The following is a 20895-nucleotide window of genomic DNA, read 5'->3' on the forward strand; positions in this document are numbered from 1 at the left end:
TGTTGGGAAAATAACACTGAAAGTACATTGCCTAAGAAGAGTCATTACAGTGGTGAAGTTTGGAGGCAGAGCCAGGACCCCTGACTTAGGAATGAAAACAGAGGGAAGACTTTCCAGTAGACACTTGACTTGCTCCTGGCCTCATTTGATCTTGTCCAGCTTTCACTGCTCAATGAAGAGTGCTGACTTCCTTTTCACAAAATGCTGGTAACCTGGAGTTGTTCTTCTGAAAGGTAATTGGCCAGAATGTCCAACATGACGTGTTCCCCTTGGTCCAGGTTATCCTTGAGCTCCCAGGGATCCTTGTGCTGCCTTGCCAGGATCATCTTCCTCCTCCTCCTCCTCCTCCTCCTCTTCCTTCTCCTCTTCTTCTTCTTTTTCTCCTCCTCCTCCTTCTCCTCCTCCTCCTCCTCCTTCTCCTCCTCTTCCTCCTCCTCCTCTTCCTCCCCCTCCTTCTCCTTCTTCTTCTTCTTGAGAGAGCTCCTTTCTTCATTACTGGCATCTTCACCAAGGTTACTAAGGATGTTCTCCATGTTGGCTAGGTGCCCTGACTGGGAGAACAGCAGGTTTACCACCTTGCCCAAGTCCTCAATGAATATCTTGTTCTTGTCAAACTCATTGGGCTTGCAGAACTCACTGATCAAAGCCTCCACTTCTTCTCCCAATGTGTTATTGAGCTTGATGTCTATTAGAAGACTCCCCTTCTGTTCTTGGAGTGTCTCAATGTTGTGGGCAAGGCTCCCCATCAGCTTGGCCTTTTTTCTGTTGACATCTGCTTGTTCCTCTTCTGTATTCACCTCTTCTGGCATATCTTTGATTATGTTCAGAAGTTCTGCATTGGGAACAGACACATTGTAGTAGGCACGACAGTTGACCAACATGTCCACTGCTTCCTTGTCTTCACCCCTCTTGCCTTTATATCCTGGACAGCTGACAGTTCTCTGCACGGCTTTCCTCTTTACTCTGTTTTCTTTCAGCAAGTTAACATTTCGAGGAAACAAACCTTCCATCAGATCCATAGTTGTCTTCATTCTGGAGTCTGGATCCAAAATATCTGCCAGAGATTTGTCTGGGTGGAGAATTTATTTGGCCAGAGCCTCTATTCTGATGTCTTCTGAGGACCAGGAGAAGAGCTATTTTAAAAGAAAATTTTCCATAAAGAAAAATCTTGTGGTGAGTGGTTCTGTTGAAGAGGAATTCAAATACTTGGATCTATTCTGTAAACACACACACACACACACACACACACACACACACACACACAATCTTGCATTCCATAATTGTACTAAGTATTTTTAATTAATTAATTAATTAATTAATTAATTATATTTTATTGATTTCAGAGAGAGAACGGGAGAGGGAGAGAGAGAAGAGATATCAATGATGAGAGACAGTTATTGACCGACTGCCTCCTGCATGCCCCCTTCTGGGGATTGAGACCTCAACCTGGGCATGTGCCCTGGCTGGGAATCGAACTGGGATCTCCTGGATCATAGGTCGATGCTCAACCACTGAGCCACTCTGGCTGGGCTGCGCTAAGTATTTTTTAAATGCCCATGTGGAATATACTCTTTAGCAATAACCAAAAAAATGGCTACAGTGATATTTATTCTGATATTATTTGCCTCCAGAAAATAATTATCAGCTGGGAGGTAAGATTAGTTCTAAATTTTAAAAAATATTATACTACACACTATTTGTGCAATTTTATTTAAATTCATCATCATTTGAATGCAGCAAATAGTCTCTAGCTGAAAGAACAACCCTAGATAGGACTAAGATAGCAGTTAAAGTCTCTGATGGCATGGTAATGTGAAGAGGGTGAGTAACATAAAAATGAAAAATCAGAGGTCAGGGGTACATATGAAATGAGGAAATGGGGTGCTGAAATTGTTCCCTGATTCCAAGCTCCATTGGATGAATAAGGGACCATTACTTACACTTGTGCTGCCCTTAACCAATTATAGAAGACAACCTTAGGTCATGGAAAACTATTTCCTATAGTTCTCAAACAATGAGAACTTTCTAGATGTTTATGTAGCATAGGACACATTTTGAGTGATTCTTGCAGGTATCTGGATACTAATCACTTGGTAGGATGTTCCCTTCAGACCCTCTCTAGGCTGATAAAAACATTCTGTGACTGTGTAATGGGGGTAGGGAGCAGAGAACAAGAATGAGAATATCCAAAGGTGTATACCATGACACAAATACATTAGGCATACACAGATATGTTTTCTGTAAAAGTTCTATATTAACCTCCTTTTCATAAAAATATATATGTATATATGAAAACTTTTCATGTCAATAAAAATATACTTCTATAACATCAATTCCCACACTCTTCAGAGATTCTGATTGAATATTCCTTTACAAGTGGACTGTGGTTCACATTTTGAGAAACAATGCTTTCCAGGGATTCCCCCCCCCCCCATATTAGAAGGAATGAAATTACACTCCAGTTTTATGCTTACCTTGTTCTACTGGCTATTTCAGTGGAATATTTCTTGTGCATGACCTATCCAATAATTTCTTTGATGAGTAAATGTTGCACTAATTACAGAAGGACACGATCGAAGATTAGAGAAACCACCTAATTACTTAGGTAATATTGGGTAAATTACTGAACCACAAATAACCTAAAGATACGTTATGTTCTTAAGAGCCCAGCACTCCAAATCTCTGAATTTGCTATTCAGCTCCAGTGCACAGCTAGTACTGCCAATCTTCTAATGCTTTTAAGAGACTTGTGTGTGTGTGTGTGTGTGTGTGTGTGCATGAAATGCCCCTTTCAAAGGTTGACAAGGAAGTAAATAAACAATTATGCAGTTAAACAAAACACATCTGTGGGCCAGATCTAGGGACTTAGGAACCTAGGTCTAAGGTCCTCTGGTTTGAGAACTTTGCCTTAAGAATTTACTGTTCTGGAGCATGGGGCATCAAAAATAAAACAAACTATCTTTTGTCTCAGAATGGTCCCAAGCTACTGAGAAGAGAGATACATAATACAAATATGCACAAGATCTAGGTGTAGCACAGATATAGGGTGGAATTAAGTTTAAGAAGAGATAGAGAAGGTTGCCTGGGGGAAGTGATGTATGATCTGAGTTTGAAGGTGGATATAGGGGTTCACTAGGCAGGTGCTTAATGTGAGGAAACGGTCATTTCCGTAAGGGAGAGAAACAAATACAATTACCTTGCATCATGAAAAAAACCATAGTCTTCATGCAAATCTATAAGGTTCAATATTACTAAATCATGAAGTAAAAGTGGTGGGGTAGGGGCCATGGAAGAGGATGAGATTAGGGGTAACAGCATGAAGCTGTGACCTTTGAGTACCCAACAAGCAATAGAAAGGTAGCGATAAATGACAGCAATATGGAAATAGATTGGAGGGATTGAGATCAGAGGAGATCAGTGTGACAGATGCTATAGTTCTGAAAAGAGGTGATGAGGACTTGAAATAGGGCAATGAAAGTGAATCTGGAAAGGAGAGCATACCTAAAAGAAACTTTTCTGCAGATGCACCGGGACACATACCCATCAACAGAGAAATGGATGGGATATTGTACAGCACTGACAGCGAATGAACTACAGCTACGTGATTAAATCTTAGGAACAAAACGTTCAGTGAAAGAAACAAGTCCCAAAATGCTACATAGAAAAGATACAAATTTTAGTGAAATTTGAAAACAATCAAAACTAAACAATATTGTTTAGGCATACATCTATCTATGTGATAAGAATATACATAAAAAGAACATGGAAATAATAGATGTAAATCAAGATATTGGTTTCTCTGGGAGGGAAGTTGAGGAAAAGATGGTGAGGATATTTAGTTATCAGCAATATTCTTGTTCTTTGGCTGGGTACCGGATTCACAGGTTTTTAATATAGATGGGTAGTTTGATAGACAAGCAGTTGTTTATGGGACGTGACGAAAATATGTCTTGACCAAGGATGCTGCTTATTTCTGTACTCTGTACTGACGGCTGTAAGAATGACACGAGATGCATTTTAGAGATATTTTAGAGGTAGGATCGATTGTTTTTTCCAGTCATTATGTTCCCTCTTGAATTGGTTTTAGATGAGTTCCTCCACGGGAAGACCCTCACTCTGTGAGGCCCACGTGCTTTTACATCCCGCGCTTTTTGCGCTTGGCCAGCTTCACTTCCGCTCAGAAGGGAGAAGTGTGACGCCAAGCAGTGGGGGAGGGGAGAAGCGGCCCGAGGGTCTAAAGCGTTCTTATTGGCAGAGAGAAGGAGCTAGAACGAGGCTCGAGCTGTTGCGAGAGAATGGGGGCAACGGGGGCGGGGCTAAACGGAAGGCGGGGCTAAAGGATTTAACGGGAGAGAGGCGCAAGTGCGGTCGTCCGCGCCTCGCTGCGATGGCGGCGGCGCTGAAAACAGTCACACCGCTGGCGGCAGAGTCTTCCCCTCGGGAAGCTACTGTCTCTGCCGCCTCCTCCTACACCGCCTGCGCGGCGGCTGCAGTGATTGAGCCTGCCTCCTCCGCCACCTCCACCACTGCCAGCTCGCCTGCCGGTGGCTGTGGCGACAGCGGCGGCGGCGGCTGTGGCGGCTCCACTATGGCGGCGGCGGGGAGGGGGGACAGTAGTTTTAAAGTAGACACCCGCCCTTGCCTCAGAGAAGGTGAGTTCCCGTCCCGGGGTGTGGGGGCGGCCCCATCTCTTTCGCTGCCTCACTTCAGCCCTTCCGAGATTGAGATCGGAATGGGCGCGGTTCGCCACCGCCCCACCCCCCACCTGCTGTGGCGCAGTAAAGGCCAAGCTCGCCCCGCCCCACCCCTCAGTAATATCCCTGAGTGTGCAAGATGGACTGAAACAGACAGGGGCTTCCCTAATTCTCCCCCCAAAAAAGGATGGGGGCTCCCAGGAAAAGGAACCCCAGGTATTCACAAGGCAGGAGTTTGAAGGGAAAAACAAACATATAATTTCTCTCCCATCCAGGGCACCTTACTATGCTCTAGGAAGCTGAGGTGTGATTTGGTAAAAGGAAGCAATGTAGAAGTGCTGTGGAACTAGGAGATCACGGAAAGGGAAGAGAGACTGGCGGAGAAAGAGGGCAGAGATCAAAAGAGAAAAGGCCAAAGAAATCAGAGGGAGGAAACCCCCCTTTAGTGAAATTCAGCATCCTGCAGTATAGATACTTGCAATAGGATACCTAAGAAGAGATGAGGTTAGGAATTTGGGGATATTAGAGTGTATACTTGAGGTTTCAAGTAGGTCCTCTTGGATTTTAGAATCCTAGGGTCTGGTGGAGGAGGGAATTGTATTGAGGAAAGGAGAGGAAGAGAGTGGCAGAAGCACCGATTTCAGGAATCACTTTGGAGAGTTTTCTTTGGCTATTTGAGGATGTAACCTTGTACAGCAAGGTTTATGGGCCAATCTTTTTTTGGTTTTAATAAGTGCTGTTGTACCTACAACACATATTACTACTAACAGAAAAATGTATTTCTTGACTTTCAGTATAAGTGGTATTTAGTTTACACAAAGAACTATATACTTGTAAACAGCCTACTAATAGGAAAGTGTACAATTTGCCGTGGTGTTTTAAAGCATCTTTTGGAAATGCTTCTTAGGTGGTTAAAACCAATTCCACTGGAGATCTCTAAAGCATTTTGCCATCATCGTAAACTTTGTATTAATTTTCAGTATTCCCTGTGTTGCCTTATGGTGCTAACTTGCCTCCAAAGGGAAAGGTTGTGGACTCCAAAATAGAGTAATTTAAGTTCCTTTCTCTTAGGAGGATATACCATTAAAATTACCCCATAAAAATGATTTTTCTCTTCACATTCTTAAATGACATATCCCTCTGTGCTATTCCATATCCTTTCACACCTTTTACTTTGGAGGAAAAGCAAAGCAGTAGAAAAAATACCTTACAATATTTGTCATAGGCACATTACATAAATGCCACTTACTAAATGTGGAAATTAGAAATACACTGTGATATGATGATGTTTTTATTTATTAACTCACTTATTGAAGGCAACCTTTGAAATCCTCTGTTTAATGTCTTCAGTCAGCTTGGATTTGTATAGTTGTTCTGGGATGAAACTATGAAATCTCCTGGATTTTTTGTTTTTATACCAAACTTTCTGTCTGTAACCAGAAAGGAGGAGAGAACAGTGTTATAGGTGGTCAAAATCACAATTCAGTTTGGCTCTCCTGGCCTTTTCACAGTAAGGTTTAGAACTAGTATTTCATGGAAAAAATGGCTTTTTCCATGGCTTGGTTGCAGTATCTTTTAATATATGCAGGTATTAATAGCTTTAAGAGATAAAAACTTATAAAGTAGCAGCAATACCATGTCTATAGTATTGCTAGCTGGTAAAATGAAGAGAGCCCTACTGTATGAGTCTGGTGCAGTGAACCTAGGTTCTGTTGTTAATCTACTAAATTTTGTGACCCTGCTTCCTGGATTTTAGTTTTGACATTTCTGAAGTAGAGGTTTTGGACTAGCCAGATTCTGAGGTTGTTTTCAGATCTGAACATATGAACCATGATTTTGCAGTTCTGCATTAGTATTTTTCCATGGCATTTCCATGGCTGTGCACTAGAACAGTGATTCATAAACCATAATAAACCTTGCCCAAATAGTTATCACCTGATATTCAGTGAGTAATAAAGTCTGTGTTGTTAGTGTTGGACAATTTACTAGGATATGAAAAACCAAATATAATTGCTACCTAAAAGCTATCATTGAATTTAGGTAAATATCCTTCATTAACTGTTCAGTCCAAATAAAACTCTGTTACCTTTTCATATGGTACACTGTCTAAAATACTATTAGGTTTCAAAATATTTTTGGCTAGATGTTTATAAAGGCCATAAATGGTTGCCGTTTATGATAGCAGATAAAAGAGAGAAAAATGTTGCTTGATGGTGTGCCAATATCTTTTACTTGTTTTTTAAGCCCTACTTAGGAGATTATCTGAAAGGTGGCAAAGAATTGTCAAGATTCCAATTATTACAAGTCTACTCCAAATAGGACCATTAAAAGTGTCTTTCTATAAAGCATTTGCTGATCCATTTTCAAGGATAGCTAACTTTCCTGAGGATCTCATCTATCCTGGGTTGGTAATGAGCAAATGTCAGTGGAGATTAGAAATTGTAAAGCAGGGAAGATTAGAAGCTTTCAAGGGTTACAGATGGGAAGGCAATCAGCCTAAAAACAAAAACAAGCAAAAGAAGTGCCCCGTGAACAGACATATGAAAAGACATGTACCCAGAATTCATGGCAAAGGGAGTATTGAGATTTTGTAGGGCACTTCATGTTTCATTCAGTGAAGTTTTAAAAAAAAAGTTCAATGGCTCAAAAATGAATTTTCACCCTGTATTGATGTTCCTGATGTGTGTGTGTGTGTGTGTGTGTGTGTGTGTGTGTGTGTATTTTGCTTCAAGATCAGTTGAGCTATGAAATTCTCACTTCAGCAAAGCATTAAAACAATTAATAGCTGTCCTGGCTGGGTAATTCAGTTGGTTGGAGCATTGTTCCATGCACCAAAAGATTGCAGGTTTGATTCCTGGTCAGGTGACATGCCTAGGTTGTGGGTTCAATCCCCAGTCAGGGCGTGTATGGGAGGCAACCGATCCATGTTTCTCTCTTTCCTATCCTCTCTCTCTAAAGATCAACCAAAAAATATCCTTGGGTGAGGATTAAAAATTAAAAGATAAAACAGCTAATAGCTATTATTGCCATAAACATCTGATGAGTTGTCTTAAGGAAGACATTTGGAGTTTTGTACAACTAAATCTGTCATTTAACAAATGCAAGTAATATTCAATTTATTAAATATAGCCAATTCTATATAGAGTCACCTAATTTGAGTAAGCTTAACTTTTTTTAGCAGGATAACTGAAGAACATTTAATTGGAGTGAACAGAGAAAGTTCTGTTACCTAGAACTGATGATATGTGATAATCTGCTAATTCCTTCCTCAGAGATCTTGTAAGGTTCTTAATCCTATTAGTGAGAGTAAACCAAATTATAGGCACAGATTCATTATTTTATTCTGACTCAAGCCATAATGTTATTCTTTTGTCACAAAAATCTATTTTATCTTAAATTGTCTGGTGTTATCTAGCAATATTAATTAGAAGAAAGTTTCAATTATGATAATTTAGATTTCACACTCAGTTGCATTTTTGGATAAAGAAGCTAAAGGTATTTTACTCTAGCACAATAATGCAACTATTTAGAGTAGGCACAATCCAACAAAGGCCCCTAAAAAGTGAGTTTCTGGCAAGTGAATCCTCTTTGCTTTTTATATCATCAAAGACAGATATTCTAGTATAAGCTGAACTGCATATTTTTATATCAACATAGGGGGTTTTAGTAATGTCCAAGTCCATAGAATGTGAATTACTAGTAGTCACATTTGTATTTCACTGACTTAAAAACCTCCCTCTGCTATCACTAATGTCTCTCCACAGACTTCTGAAATTTTTTTTGTGGTTCTAATCCACCTGAATACAGGATCATATATTTTAAATTTTAGCTTCCCCACACCTTTATTTCCAATAAGCTCTCTGGGCCTTAGCTTCCTCATTTTGAAATAGGACATTAGGCTTAATCATTTATAAAATGGAGGCAATTTTGCTTCACAAGGGACATGTGGCAGTGTCTAGAGATATGCTTGGTTGTCATACCTCTGGAATGCTATGACCTTCTAGTTAGTAGAGGCTGCGGATTCTGCTAAACATCCTATAATGCATAGAATAGCCCCTCACAAAAACAAATTATTTGGCCCAAAGTAACAGTAGTACTGAGATCAAGACACTCTGGACTAGATGATCTCTAAGGTATTCTGATCTGAAATAAAATGATTATATATAATATTAACTAAAAATTTCAAAGCTTCTGGAGTCATACCAAGCATACTTTACCAAGTGCCTACATGAGTTAATCATTTTATAAAGTTTTATTTAATAGTCATCATATCCTGGGACAGTCATTGTATTCCTGTACTCTTTAGATGAAAAAACTGACTCACAGTGATTAAATTTGCTGAGGGTTATATAATTATGGATCAAGATAGGATTTCAATCTGTTTGACCAAATCAAAAGCTTATTTTTTTTCCTGCTACCTAGTTCTATAGGTCATAATTTCCCCCCATTTCAAATTATTATGAAAGTTTTATTTTCTCAAGTCATGTAAACATTCCTCATAGGAAGGAAATAAAGAATTTAAACAATTTCATTAATAGAAAATTGGTTGATTCATTCTCTTACCAAAGGCTAAAGCCATATATAAATATAATCAGATTGTAGGAGAGTTGAATACATGAACTTATCAGATCCCATTTATAATTTTTAAAATTTATCTTTATTGTTGAAAGTATTACAAATGTCCCCCTTTTTCCCCCATTGGCCCCTTCTACCCCACACCCATCCCCTCACCCCAGGCCTTCACCACACTATTATCTGTGTCCATGGGTTATGGATATATGCATATAAATTCTTGGTTAATCTCTCCCCACCTACCCACCTCTGCCTTCCCTTGCAAATCAGTTTTTTTGTTTGCAGAAACCCTTAAAAATGTTATTCAACAGAGGATGGCTATGTCATGGTAGCAAAACAAAGGTTTATTATTTGTTCATGCAGTTTCCTCTGTGTGATGGATTGATGTGGGCCACTGCCCTTCATGCAGTGGTTCAGGGAAAAGAGGGTGCTTTTGTGGGTTTTCCCCCCCAGTATATTTTTAACTGTGGTAGAATATACATAACAATAATTACCATTTTAAGCATTTTTAAGTGTGCAGTTCAGTAATTCAATTCAGCATTAATTACATTCATGTTATGGACCAACCATCACCACTATTCATCTCCAGAAAGTTTTCGTCCAAAACTGAAACTCTGTACTTGTAGATCATAGTTTTGTTATATGACCATATTCCTCCACTCTAAAGAACTTTCTGATGTGTCTAATTAGTAGAAAACAACAGATATTTAAAAGTTATACTTAAGCCCTGGCCAGTGTAGCTCAATTGGTTGGGCTGGGGTGTGCACCCAAAGGTTGCCAGTTCAATTCCTGCTCAGGGCACATGCCTGGGTGGCTGCTTGATCTTTGGTAGGGGGCATGCAGGAGGCACCCGATCAATGTTTCGATCTCACATCCATGTTTTTCTCTCTCCCTCTCCCTTCCTCTCTCTCTAAAAATAAATTTAAAACCTTTAAAATTTTTAAAAATATATGTTATATTTAATTTGTTAACATTTGACAACCTTAAAAAGCACAATTTATTGTGACCACAGGTCATAAGACCATGAATTAAATACTGGTTTTATTTTATCTTTTTCAGATCCTATTAGTTTAAGTCCTTATTCCATTATCAGACTTAAGTTCTTTTCCCCTTTTGAACCTAGTTTTTGACAGCACTTTTTTATTCCCCACTGGTTTTGTTTTATGTTAAAACAGAAAGTAATAGTATCAGCATCAGAAACTCCTGTGTGTTTCAGAGACATTTTTTCCTAATCCATATTTGAAAGGTCACTGTTGTATTAAGATACCACTACCAAGCTGCACTAAACTGGGCTTTGATTCTGATTATAAAATCTTGCTCCCTGTCCATATCTTTTTTCCAAGTTCATGATAGCATACAAAATTCAAATATGTAAGGGAATGAAGAGCAATTAAGAAGTGCTATGCTAAGAATACTAAAACAACGTGCCATGTTCAAAGAAGTTCATTTACTGCAGATGAGAGATGAAGTCACACTTCACAGCATTCAATAATTTGTCATTAGATATTATTTTTTGTATTTCTCTTTTAACTTAATTTATTTTCAATAACAGTTGACCTTTAATATTATTCTATATTAGTTTCAGGTGTACAGCATAGTGGTTAGACATTTATATAATTATGAAGTGATTCCCCAATAAGTTTAGTATCCCCTGACACAGTACATAGTTATTACAATATTATTGACTATAGTTCCTATGGTGTACTTTTTTTTTTTTTAATCCTCACCCAAGGATATTTTTTCCATTGATTTTTTTTAGAGTGGAAGGGAGAGAGGGAGGATGAGGAAGGAAAGGAGGGAGGGAGAGAAAGAAAAGCATAGATGTGAGAGAGACATCGATTGATTGCCACCTGTGCGCAGGGGCCAGGGATTGAATCTGCAACCCAGGTACATGCCCTCGATCGGGAATCAAATCTGAGACCCTTCAGTGTGCGGGCCGACCCTCTAACCACTAAGCCACTCCGACCAGGACTCTATATTGTACTTTGCATCCCCATGACTATTCTAATGTGTAATCTATTTAGATATTTTAACCCTAGCTCTTTAACTTCTAACTAAATTAGACTGAAAGATGCAGAGCCATTTGCCATGAATTTGGTATTCATTGTTGAGGAAGAAAACTAAAGTACTTATACCTAAATTATAACCAAAATAATACTTTTTTTTCTTTTTGACACTATAATGACTAAAGGCCTTCCCCCTGAGACAGGCTGAAAAACATCTGTACTATCACCAGTTTCCTCTCCCACTTTGAGAATTGGCTCTAGGCTATTTATTTCTGGGAGTCCAAACATCATGTCCCAAATAGTGGTAATGGGGGTAGAGTGGGGTCTTATTTAGCATCTCTTGTGAAGCAGACATATGTTTCTTACATGTGCCAAACCTGGAGAGGAAGTTTTTCATACAAGACTTTTGCCTTTTTATTTATTTTTCATTTAAACCTTTTATTATTTTTATTTTTAAATTTAAAATTTCAATTTATTTTTTAAAATTTATCTTTATTGTTGAAAGCACTACAGGTGTCCCGTTCCCCCCCCCCCCCAATTGACCCCCTCCACCTCGCTCCCATCCGCTCCCCAGGCCTTCACCCCGTCATTGTCCATGTCCATGGGTTATGCATATATGCATATAACTTCTTTGGTTAATCTCCTCCCACCCTCCACCCCTCTTCCTTCTTCCGTCTGAAATATGATCATCTGTTGCATGCGTCAATGTCTCTGGATCCACTTAGTTTATCAGATTCTTTCGTTCATTAGCTTCTTTTTTAAAATATATCTTTGTTAATTTCAGAGAGAGGAAGGAAGAGGGAGAGAGGGATAGAAACATCAATGATGAGAGTCATTGATCAGCTGCCTCCTGCATGCCCCCTACTGGGGGTTGAGCTGGCAACCCAGGCATGGGCCCTGACCGGGAATTGAACCTCGATCTCCTGGATCCTAGGTGGAAGCTCAACCACTGAGCCACGCTCAGCTGGGCTCATTAGCTTCTTCTTAAAGAAGACCCTTCAACATTTCATGTAGTACTGGTCTGGTGGTGATGAACTTCTTTAGCTTTTCCTTGTCTGAGAAGCTCTTTACCTGACCTTCAGTCCTAAATGATGGCTTTGCTGGGTAGAGTAATCTTGGTTGTAAGTTCTTGCTTCTCATCACTTCGAATATTTCTTGCCACTCCCTTCTGGCCTGCAAAGTTTCTGTTGAGAAATCAGCTGACAGTCGTATGGGTGCTCCCTTGTAGGTAACTAATTGCTTTTCTCTTGCTGCTTTTAAGATTCTCTCTTTGTCTTTAATCTTTGGCATTTTAATTCTGATGTGTCTTGCTGTGGGCCTCTTTGGGTTCCTCTTGTTTGGGACTCTCTGTGCTTCCTGGACTTGTAAGTTTATTTCTTTCCCCAGGTAGGGGAAGTTTTCTGTCATTATTTTTTCAAATAGGTTTTCAATTCCTTGCTCTCTTTCTTCTCCTTCTGGCATCCCAATAATACGAATGTTGGGCCTCTTAAGTTGTCCTAGAGATTCCTCATACTATCTTTATATTTCTGGATTCTTTTTTCTTTTTGCTCTTCTGGTTGTGTGATTTTTGTTTCTTCATGTTCCAAATTGCTGATTTGATTCTCAGTGTCCTCAACTCTACTGTTGATTCCCTGTAAATTATTCATTTCAGTTCGTGTAGCCTTCATTTCTGGTAGGTATTTTATTAGGTCATTGATGGTCTCACTTGTTTTCATAGTAGTCTTACTAATATCCTTGAGCATCCTTATAACCAAAATTCTGAATTCTATATTTGTTAGCTTGCTTGGTTCTGTTTCATTTAGCTCCTTTTCTGGAGATTTCTTCTGTTCTTTCCTTTGTGACATGTTTCTTTGCCTCTGCATTTTGGCTGCTTCCAGGTGTTTGTTTCTATGTATTAGGTAGATCTGCTGTGTCTCCTGGAATTTGTAGAGGGCTTTGTGTAGTAGGTGTCCTGTAGGAACCAGAGACTCACCGTCCCCAGTCACCTGAGCCTTCTAGGCCTTCTAGGTGCTCCCCTGTGTGGGCTGTGTGCACTGTCCTGTTGTAGTTGATCCTTGGTTGCTGTTGGCGTCACTGAGAGGAATTGACCCCCAGGCCATTCGGCTGTAAGGACCACCTGCAGCTACAGCCAAAGAGCTGCTGTGCTGGAGACACCCCTATGGAGCAGGATTTACTTTATGGAGCTTTGATGTTCACCAAGTGGGCCCCTTGAGTTTGTCACTCGTGGATGTGGTCGGGTTGTAATCCAACATGGTTGAGTCTGACCACCAGGTACACTGTCTCTGGGGCCTTCTGGGAGGTGCAAAGTCAGCCTGTGCCAGTACCTTGCCCAGGGCCACCCAGCATGAGCTTCACAGCAAACCGTAGTTGGCTGCTACTTGTGCTGGGCTTGGAGGTGTCCAGGAGAGGACAAGCTATGAACCAATGCAGGCTGCCACTAGTGCCAGGCCTGGGGCCACTTATCAAGCCCTATGGGGTATGCTGCTGCTTTTTTGAGTGATTTTAGGAAAGTCCTAAGCATGGGGTTTGAGGGGCCACTTGCATAGAAAAGCCCCTGGAAATGGCTTGGGTTAGCTTGTAAGCAGGGAGAGGCAGGATCTCCCGGAGTCACCAGGGTGGTGCGAAAGGTGAGTCAGATGCTGGCGAATCAAATATGGTGCCTGCCTGTCAGCTGTGTTGGGGGAGGGCTTACCAAAGGAGCAATGGCCTCTGCCAGCTCTTTTGTCTGGGAGAAAGCTGTCCCTCCACCTCTCACCCCAATTTCAGGCAAGTTAGTTCCTCCCCAAATGTCCTAGGTTCCTTTCAAGCTGCTGTCCAGCGCTAGAGCTCAGGAGTGCGTTTGAATCCGTGTAAGGGCCCTTTAAGAGGAAAGCCTGGGGCTCCCACTGCTTCCGAGTCCCTCAGTGACAGACCCCGCTGGTTTTTATAGCCTGAAGTTGTGCGGAGTTCTCTTCCCGGCCCTGGGGCCCTGGGCTGGGGGCCCGATGTGGGGCTGGACCCCTCACTCCTCTAGGAAACCTCCACCGCTGAGATGTCCCTCCTGGGTTTAAACCGTGGCACCAAGTGTGGGCCCTGGCCGCATCTCTGCGATTCAGGCCTGATCCGCCTGTGTCTCCGCCCCTCCTACCAGTCTTGGTTCTTCTTCAGTTCCCTGGTTGTAAGACTTCTGTTCAGCTAGATTTCAGGAGGTTCTGAGTGATGGCTGTTCTGTATTTTAGTTGTAATTTTGATGTGGTTGAGGGAGGCGGCGGGTGCAGCTGCTACCTACGCCACCATCTTGTTTCTCTCTGACTTTTCCCTCTTTAAGAAGCAGCTCTCAGGGAAATCTTGGGCAGACAGATTTGAATCCTGGCTCAGACAAGTACTAGCTGTGTGACTTTGGGCAAATTGCTTGACCTATTCAAGCCTCAGGTATCACCATTAGAAAGTATAAATCATTACAATTATGTTAAATTTAGGGTAAATGTAGCTTGAGGAGAATTTTGACAGTGTGGAGTGGCCTCTGAAAAATAATATCCCATCATATATAATTGTTCTCAGTAAAAAGCCACCTTGCACACACCTTCTGTTGACAGATCTAGGATTTAAAAGATCTTGAGAGGCTGGAATGATTGGTAGAATCTAACAAGGTAAATGTTAAGTGGGAAAAATACATGTTTATATTAGGTCTGAAAAGTTTCTAACTATATAACTATGTCCTGGAGGGACCTAGTTTAACTAGCTTAGGTGAAAAAAAAAAGCTTATATTTTAGTAAAAAGTTAGCATAGCATGAGTCAACAATATGATGTGACCACCAAAAAATGGGATGGTGAAGCTATCTTAAGCTATACGGCTTTTTAAAAAAAAAATTATTTAAATATTTTTTAAAATTTTAATTAAAAAAAATTTTTAAATTACAGTTCATTTTCAACACTATTGGTTTCAGGTATACATATCAGTGGCCAGACAGTCATACACTTCACAAAGTGCTGTCCCTAATATTTCCAGCACCCACAAAGTCATCACAACATTATTGACTATATTCCCTATGTTGTCTTTTACATCCCTGTGACTATTTTGTAACTACCAATTTCTACTTCTTAATCCCTTTTCCTCTTTCACCAAGTCCCCCAGACCCTCTCCTCTCTGACAACCACCAGTCTACTCTCTATGTCTATGAATGTGTTTCAATTTTGTTTATTTATTTTGTTCTTTAGATTCCAGAGGTAAGTGTAATCATATGATATTTGTCTTTCTGACTTATTTCACTTAGCATAATACCCTCTAGGTCCATCCATGATGTCACAGGCGGTAAGATTCAATTCTCTTAATGGCTGAGTAATATTCCATTATGTGTATGTACCACTTATGGGCACTTGGGTGGCTTCCATATCTTGTCTATTGTAAATAATGCTGCTGTGAACATAGGGGTGCATATATTCTTTCAAATTAGTGTTTTGGGTTTCTTCAGATAAATCCCCAGAAGTGGAATCCCTGGGTCACGAGGCAGGTTCATTTTTAATTTTGGGGGGAAACTCCATACTGTTTTCCATAGTGGTTGCACCAATCTGCATTTCCATCAACTGTGCACTAGGGTGAGCGTTGACTTTTCTCCACGTCGTAGACAGCACTTATTATTTGTGGATTTATTGATGATAGTCATTCTGACAGGTGTGAGGTGATATCTCATTGCGGTTTTAATTTGCATTTCTCTGACAAGTAGTGACATTGAGCATCTTTTCATATGTCTATGGGCCATCTATATGTCCTGTTTGGAGAAGTGTCTCTTCAGGTCCTCTGCCCATTTTTTTTTAAATCCTTATCCGAGGATATGTTTTTATTGATTTTAGAGAGGGGGGAGAGAGAGAGAGAGGCATTGATGTGAGAGAGAAATGTTGATCAGCTGCCTCCTACATGTGCCCGGACCAAGGAACAAACCCACAGCCTAGATATGTGCCCTGTCCAAGAATTGAACCCGCAACCTTTTGGTGTACAGGATGATGCTTCAACCAACTGAGCCAACCGGCCTGAGCTCTCTGCCCATTTTTTAATTGTATTGTTTGGGGGTTTTGCTATTGAGTAGTATGAATTCTTTATAAATTTTGGATATTAACCCTTTACATGATTAATGAATATCTTCTCTCATCCAGTAGGTTGTATTTTCATTTTGTTTATGCTTTCCTTTGCTGTGCAAAAACTTTTTAGTTTGATGCAGTCCCATTTGTATATATTTCCTTTTGTCTCCCTTGCCCAGAGAGATATATCAGAAAAAATATTGCATAGAGAAATGTCAGAGATTTTACTGCTTGTGTTTTCTTCTAGGATTTTTATGGTTTCGAGTCTTACATTTAAGTCTTTATTCCATTTACATAAAACCTTAATTTAAAAAAAAAATAGTTTATTGATTTTTAGAGAGAGGAAGGGAGAGGGAGAGAGAAACATCTATGTGAGAGTGCAACATGGATCAGCTGCCTCCTGCATGCTCCCATTAGAGTGATTGTGTTTATTTTACACTTTATGAATGGCAGGGATTTAGGCAAACTAGTAAGGACTCAAAATCATGATGCATGATGGAACTGGCATCAGTTCACAAAAAGGCTAAAGAGGGAGGGAAGGAATAAAGATGTAATGGTTCTCTTAAAACATTTCAGGATTGCCATATTAGAAGAGGGATTATATTTACCATGATTCAAGGAATAGAACTGGGACCAGTGGAAGCTTTAAGACAGTGGTTACTAATGTGTGTTTCCTTGGATCAGCAGCATCAGCATCACCAGAGAACTTTTAAAAAATGTGTGTCCTTGGGCCTCCATCACAGAACTACTGAATTAGAAATTCTGGGGGTGGGGTCCAACAATGTCTTTTAACATGCTCTCCAGGTGATTCTGATGCACACTAAAGCTTGAGACCCCCTACTCTAGGAAATCAGATTACAATTCAACAAAAACACATGAAAATTTGACTACTAAAAATATACTAGTGCTTCTCAACCTTCACTGTGCAACAGAATCACCTGGAAAACTTTAAAAACAACAAATACAACTCAACACCAGGAAGACAATCCAATTAAAAAATGGGCAAAGGACCTTAATAGACACTTCTCCAAAAGGACATAACAGATGGCCAATAGGCATGAAAAAATGCTCAGTGCCACTAAGTATCAGAGAAATGATAATTAAAACCACAATGAGGTATCACTTCACAGATGTCAGAAGGGCTCCATCAACAAATCAAGGAAGGGCAAGGAATAGGAGAAAAAATCCTAGTGGCCCATAAACGTATGAAAAGATGCTCAATGTCACTAATCGCCAGAGAAATGCAAATTAAAACCACAATGGGATATCACCTCACACCTGTCAGAGTGGCTGCCATCAATAAATCAACAAACAACAAGTGCTGGTGAGGATGTAGAGAAAAAGGAACCCTCGTGCACTGTTGGTAGGAATGCAGACTGGTGCAGCCACTGTGGAAAACAGGATAGTGTTTCCTCAAAAAATCAGAAATGGAACTGCCTTTTGACCCAGCAGTCCCACTTCTGGTAATATATCTTAAGAATCCTGAAATACCAATCAGAAAGAATATATACACCCCTATGTTCATAGCAGCATTATTTACAATAGCCAAGATCTGGAAACAGCCCAAGTGTCCATCAGTAGAAGTGGATAAAAATGCTGAGGTATATCTTCACAATGGAATACTACACAGCTGTTAAAAAAGGGGACTGTTACCTTTTGTGACAGCATGGATGGACCTGGAGAGTATGATGCTAAGTGGAATAAGCGAGTCAGAGAAAAACAAATACCATATGATCTCACTAATATGTGGAATCTTATGAACAAAATAGAACTAAAGGCATGGATACATGGAACAGACTGACAAATGTCAGAGGGGTGGGGGGTGGGAGGGATTGGATGAAAAAAGATGAAGAGATTAGCCAAAGAACATATATTCATAGCCCATGGACACAGACAACAGTGTGGTGGTGGCCAGAGGGCAGGGGATGCAGAAACTGAGCGGAGGTGGGTAAATGGGGGGGGAGTGTAATGGGGGACATCTGTAATGTCAACAATAAAATAATAAAAAAACAAAACAACAAACGATGACTGGGAACCACTCCCAGAGATTGTGGTTAATTGGCCTGGACATTGGTTTGTTTTAAAAACAACCTAAGTGATTTTAATGTGCAGCCAAGGTTTAGAACTACCTTGGTGGAAGTTTGAATGAGGATGACTAGGTTGGCAGTTTAAGAGATAACTTGGAGACCATATTTAGAAACAGATTCTTGGGCTTCAATCCTGGAGATTTAAATAGATTTGAGGTAGTGCCAAAGATTATTTTCTTTTTTTTCTTTTCTTCCTGTTTTCCTTCTTCTTTTTAAAAAAAAATCTCTTCTGGTTAGACTGAAACACATTTGGCTTGATAAATATCATTCTAGGTGACAACACCTTTGAATCAATTAGCTGAGTCACTAAACAGATATTGGACAGCCATTATGTGTCAGGATCTGAGCCTATTCTGTAGGGCAGTGATTCCCAACATGGTTGGTCATCAGAATTACTTGTGGATGGATTGAACTACCTATAAATATTTTTATTTTAATTCAGCATGTATGATTTTGAAAAGCTATGCATGTGAGTTTGATGTGAAACTCTTGGTAAGAATGACATTTATGTGATTTGTTCCTGAAAATTTGAATGTAAATTTAGTCATATTTGAATTGATGAGGTAAGTATGCTATTTAAAGAGAATTAAGGTAAATCTTTTTAATGTACATTTTTAGGTGCATCATCACTCTGATATCTTCTTTCTTAATTTCAGATTTTGTGTATTTTAATTTTTGATACACTGAAGTCAAACATCAACACATTCATTATATTACACCCACAAAGAATTTGCCATTGACAAGTCATTGTAGGTGAATTTATTGCACAGAAGGTCAAAGTTTCACTTCTTGCATCAGGAACAACATTGTTTAATGTTAAATATAATAGATCTAAAAGCTTACTGTATTAATAGCAAGTTCTAAGGTCAGGCTTTAACACCCTTTAGTTTTGATAGATATGTCTCTTATATTCACTCTTCTGTGTGTGTGTGTGTGCGCGCGAGCGTGTGCATGCACTTTCTGCCCTGATCTGGTTCAAGTCTTATGACCTCTTGCCTGCAACTAGCTCCTAAGTAGTTTTTTTAAATGTACATCTTCCTTACTAAATTTTAAATTCCTTGAGATTAGGAACCATGTACTTGCATTATCATTTCCATATGATAATGTTTCAAGATAAAACAAAGTTTAAGTTCCAGCGCCACCAAATAATACATATGACAAATTATTTTGATTTCCCTGAATCCAAATTTCCTAACTTTCACAACATGGGAAATGCCAATTATCTTGCAGATTTATTTTAAGGACTAAAGATATAACAGTTACTTTGTTTGACATATGGAAGGCCTTCAATAGGTACTCATTCTTTTTTCTTATCTCGTTCTGAAATGTCTACCATAGTACTTTTAAACTCACCTCAATAAATATCAATAAAGCTAAATGATGCCCAAAGGCATGGAGGACCTGAACTAAGGTAGTGTAATGGGAAATGAAAAGGTAGAGATGGATATGAAATAACATTATAAGCTAGAATGGACATGAAACTTATTTGCTGGGGAGAAGAATGGCTGTGATTTTGAGCTTGGAATATTATGCCATTTAATAAAGAAAAAGAGACCAAGAACTTGCTCAAAGAAATTAGTCAAAGGCAATAAATCTAGGCAATACCATTTTAAAGGAAAAATTATGGGGCACCAGTAACTTCTTGAGCTTCCAGGAAATGACCTGGGGCACCAGTAATGAAAGGCTGGGTTAAAATACTCAGCCTTGGTATTTCCCAACTGGAATATCAGTTTCAAACTCTGATTATTAGAAGTGGGGAAATCTGGAATTAAAGGTTGATCTATGAAAGAAATGAGTGTTAAAATTTGAGGAATTCTTGAATGTCTAAATTAGTAGTTTCTTGTCTTCTTAAAGGAAACTTTGCCTCTGTAGGAAGTTATATTGTTACCAAGTTATAATATTTACTTATTATTAAATATTTTAATGCTAAGTTAAAGATCTTATCACTATTCTCACATTGCATATAGTAGTTAATTCTAAAACAAAGTACCGTAATACATTTTAAACTCTTTGCCTTGTTGATTTTAGAGTCAAAGTTAGATAAATCATATAATTTAAAACAATTTAAAATGTAATTCAGAGGAGATACTATATATTATAAGACTACATTTGTAACTGCTCATCGAGTCATTTCTGACATGTTCCTAATTATAGTTATTCTTGAACACTAAAATTTTTAAAGTAAGCCTTTTTTTAGTCCATACAGTGATACCGAAATGTAAGCTTAATTGAAGATATCCAATACAACTTTTAAAATAAGTATCTTTAAAGATTTTAGAATAGAAAGTCCTACATGCTTTTTGCAAAAATTATAAGACAATATATATAAAGAAACCTGAAACACTAATTTGAATGAATATATGCACCACTATGTTCATTGCAGTGTTAATTACAATAGCCAAGATTTAGAAGCAGCCCAAGTGTCCATCAGTAGATGAGTGAATAAAAAAGCTGTGGTATGTTTACACAACAGAATACTAC

The 20895-nt window shown here is 39.3% G+C and overlaps 1 protein-coding gene across 2 annotated transcripts in view; it reads left to right on the forward strand.

Moving 5' to 3' along the window:
- Nucleotides 1-4387: 4387 nt before the first annotated feature.
- ZMAT1 (zinc finger matrin-type 1) overlaps nt 4388-20895 on the forward strand; it is a 36085-nt gene continuing 19577 nt past the window's right edge. For both annotated transcript variants that reach the window (XM_016195766.2, XM_087813676.1), the window contains exon 1: nt 4388-4652. In XM_016195766.2, coding sequence (XP_016051252.2) covers nt 4388-4652 — 265 coding nt within the window. The remainder of the gene's footprint in view (nt 4653-20895) is intronic.

The sequence above is a fragment of the Miniopterus natalensis genome, chromosome X, assembly GCF_054644295.1.
Source record: "Miniopterus natalensis isolate mMinNat1 chromosome X, mMinNat1.hap1, whole genome shotgun sequence".
Classification (NCBI taxonomy): Eukaryota; Metazoa; Chordata; class Mammalia; order Chiroptera; family Miniopteridae; genus Miniopterus; species Miniopterus natalensis.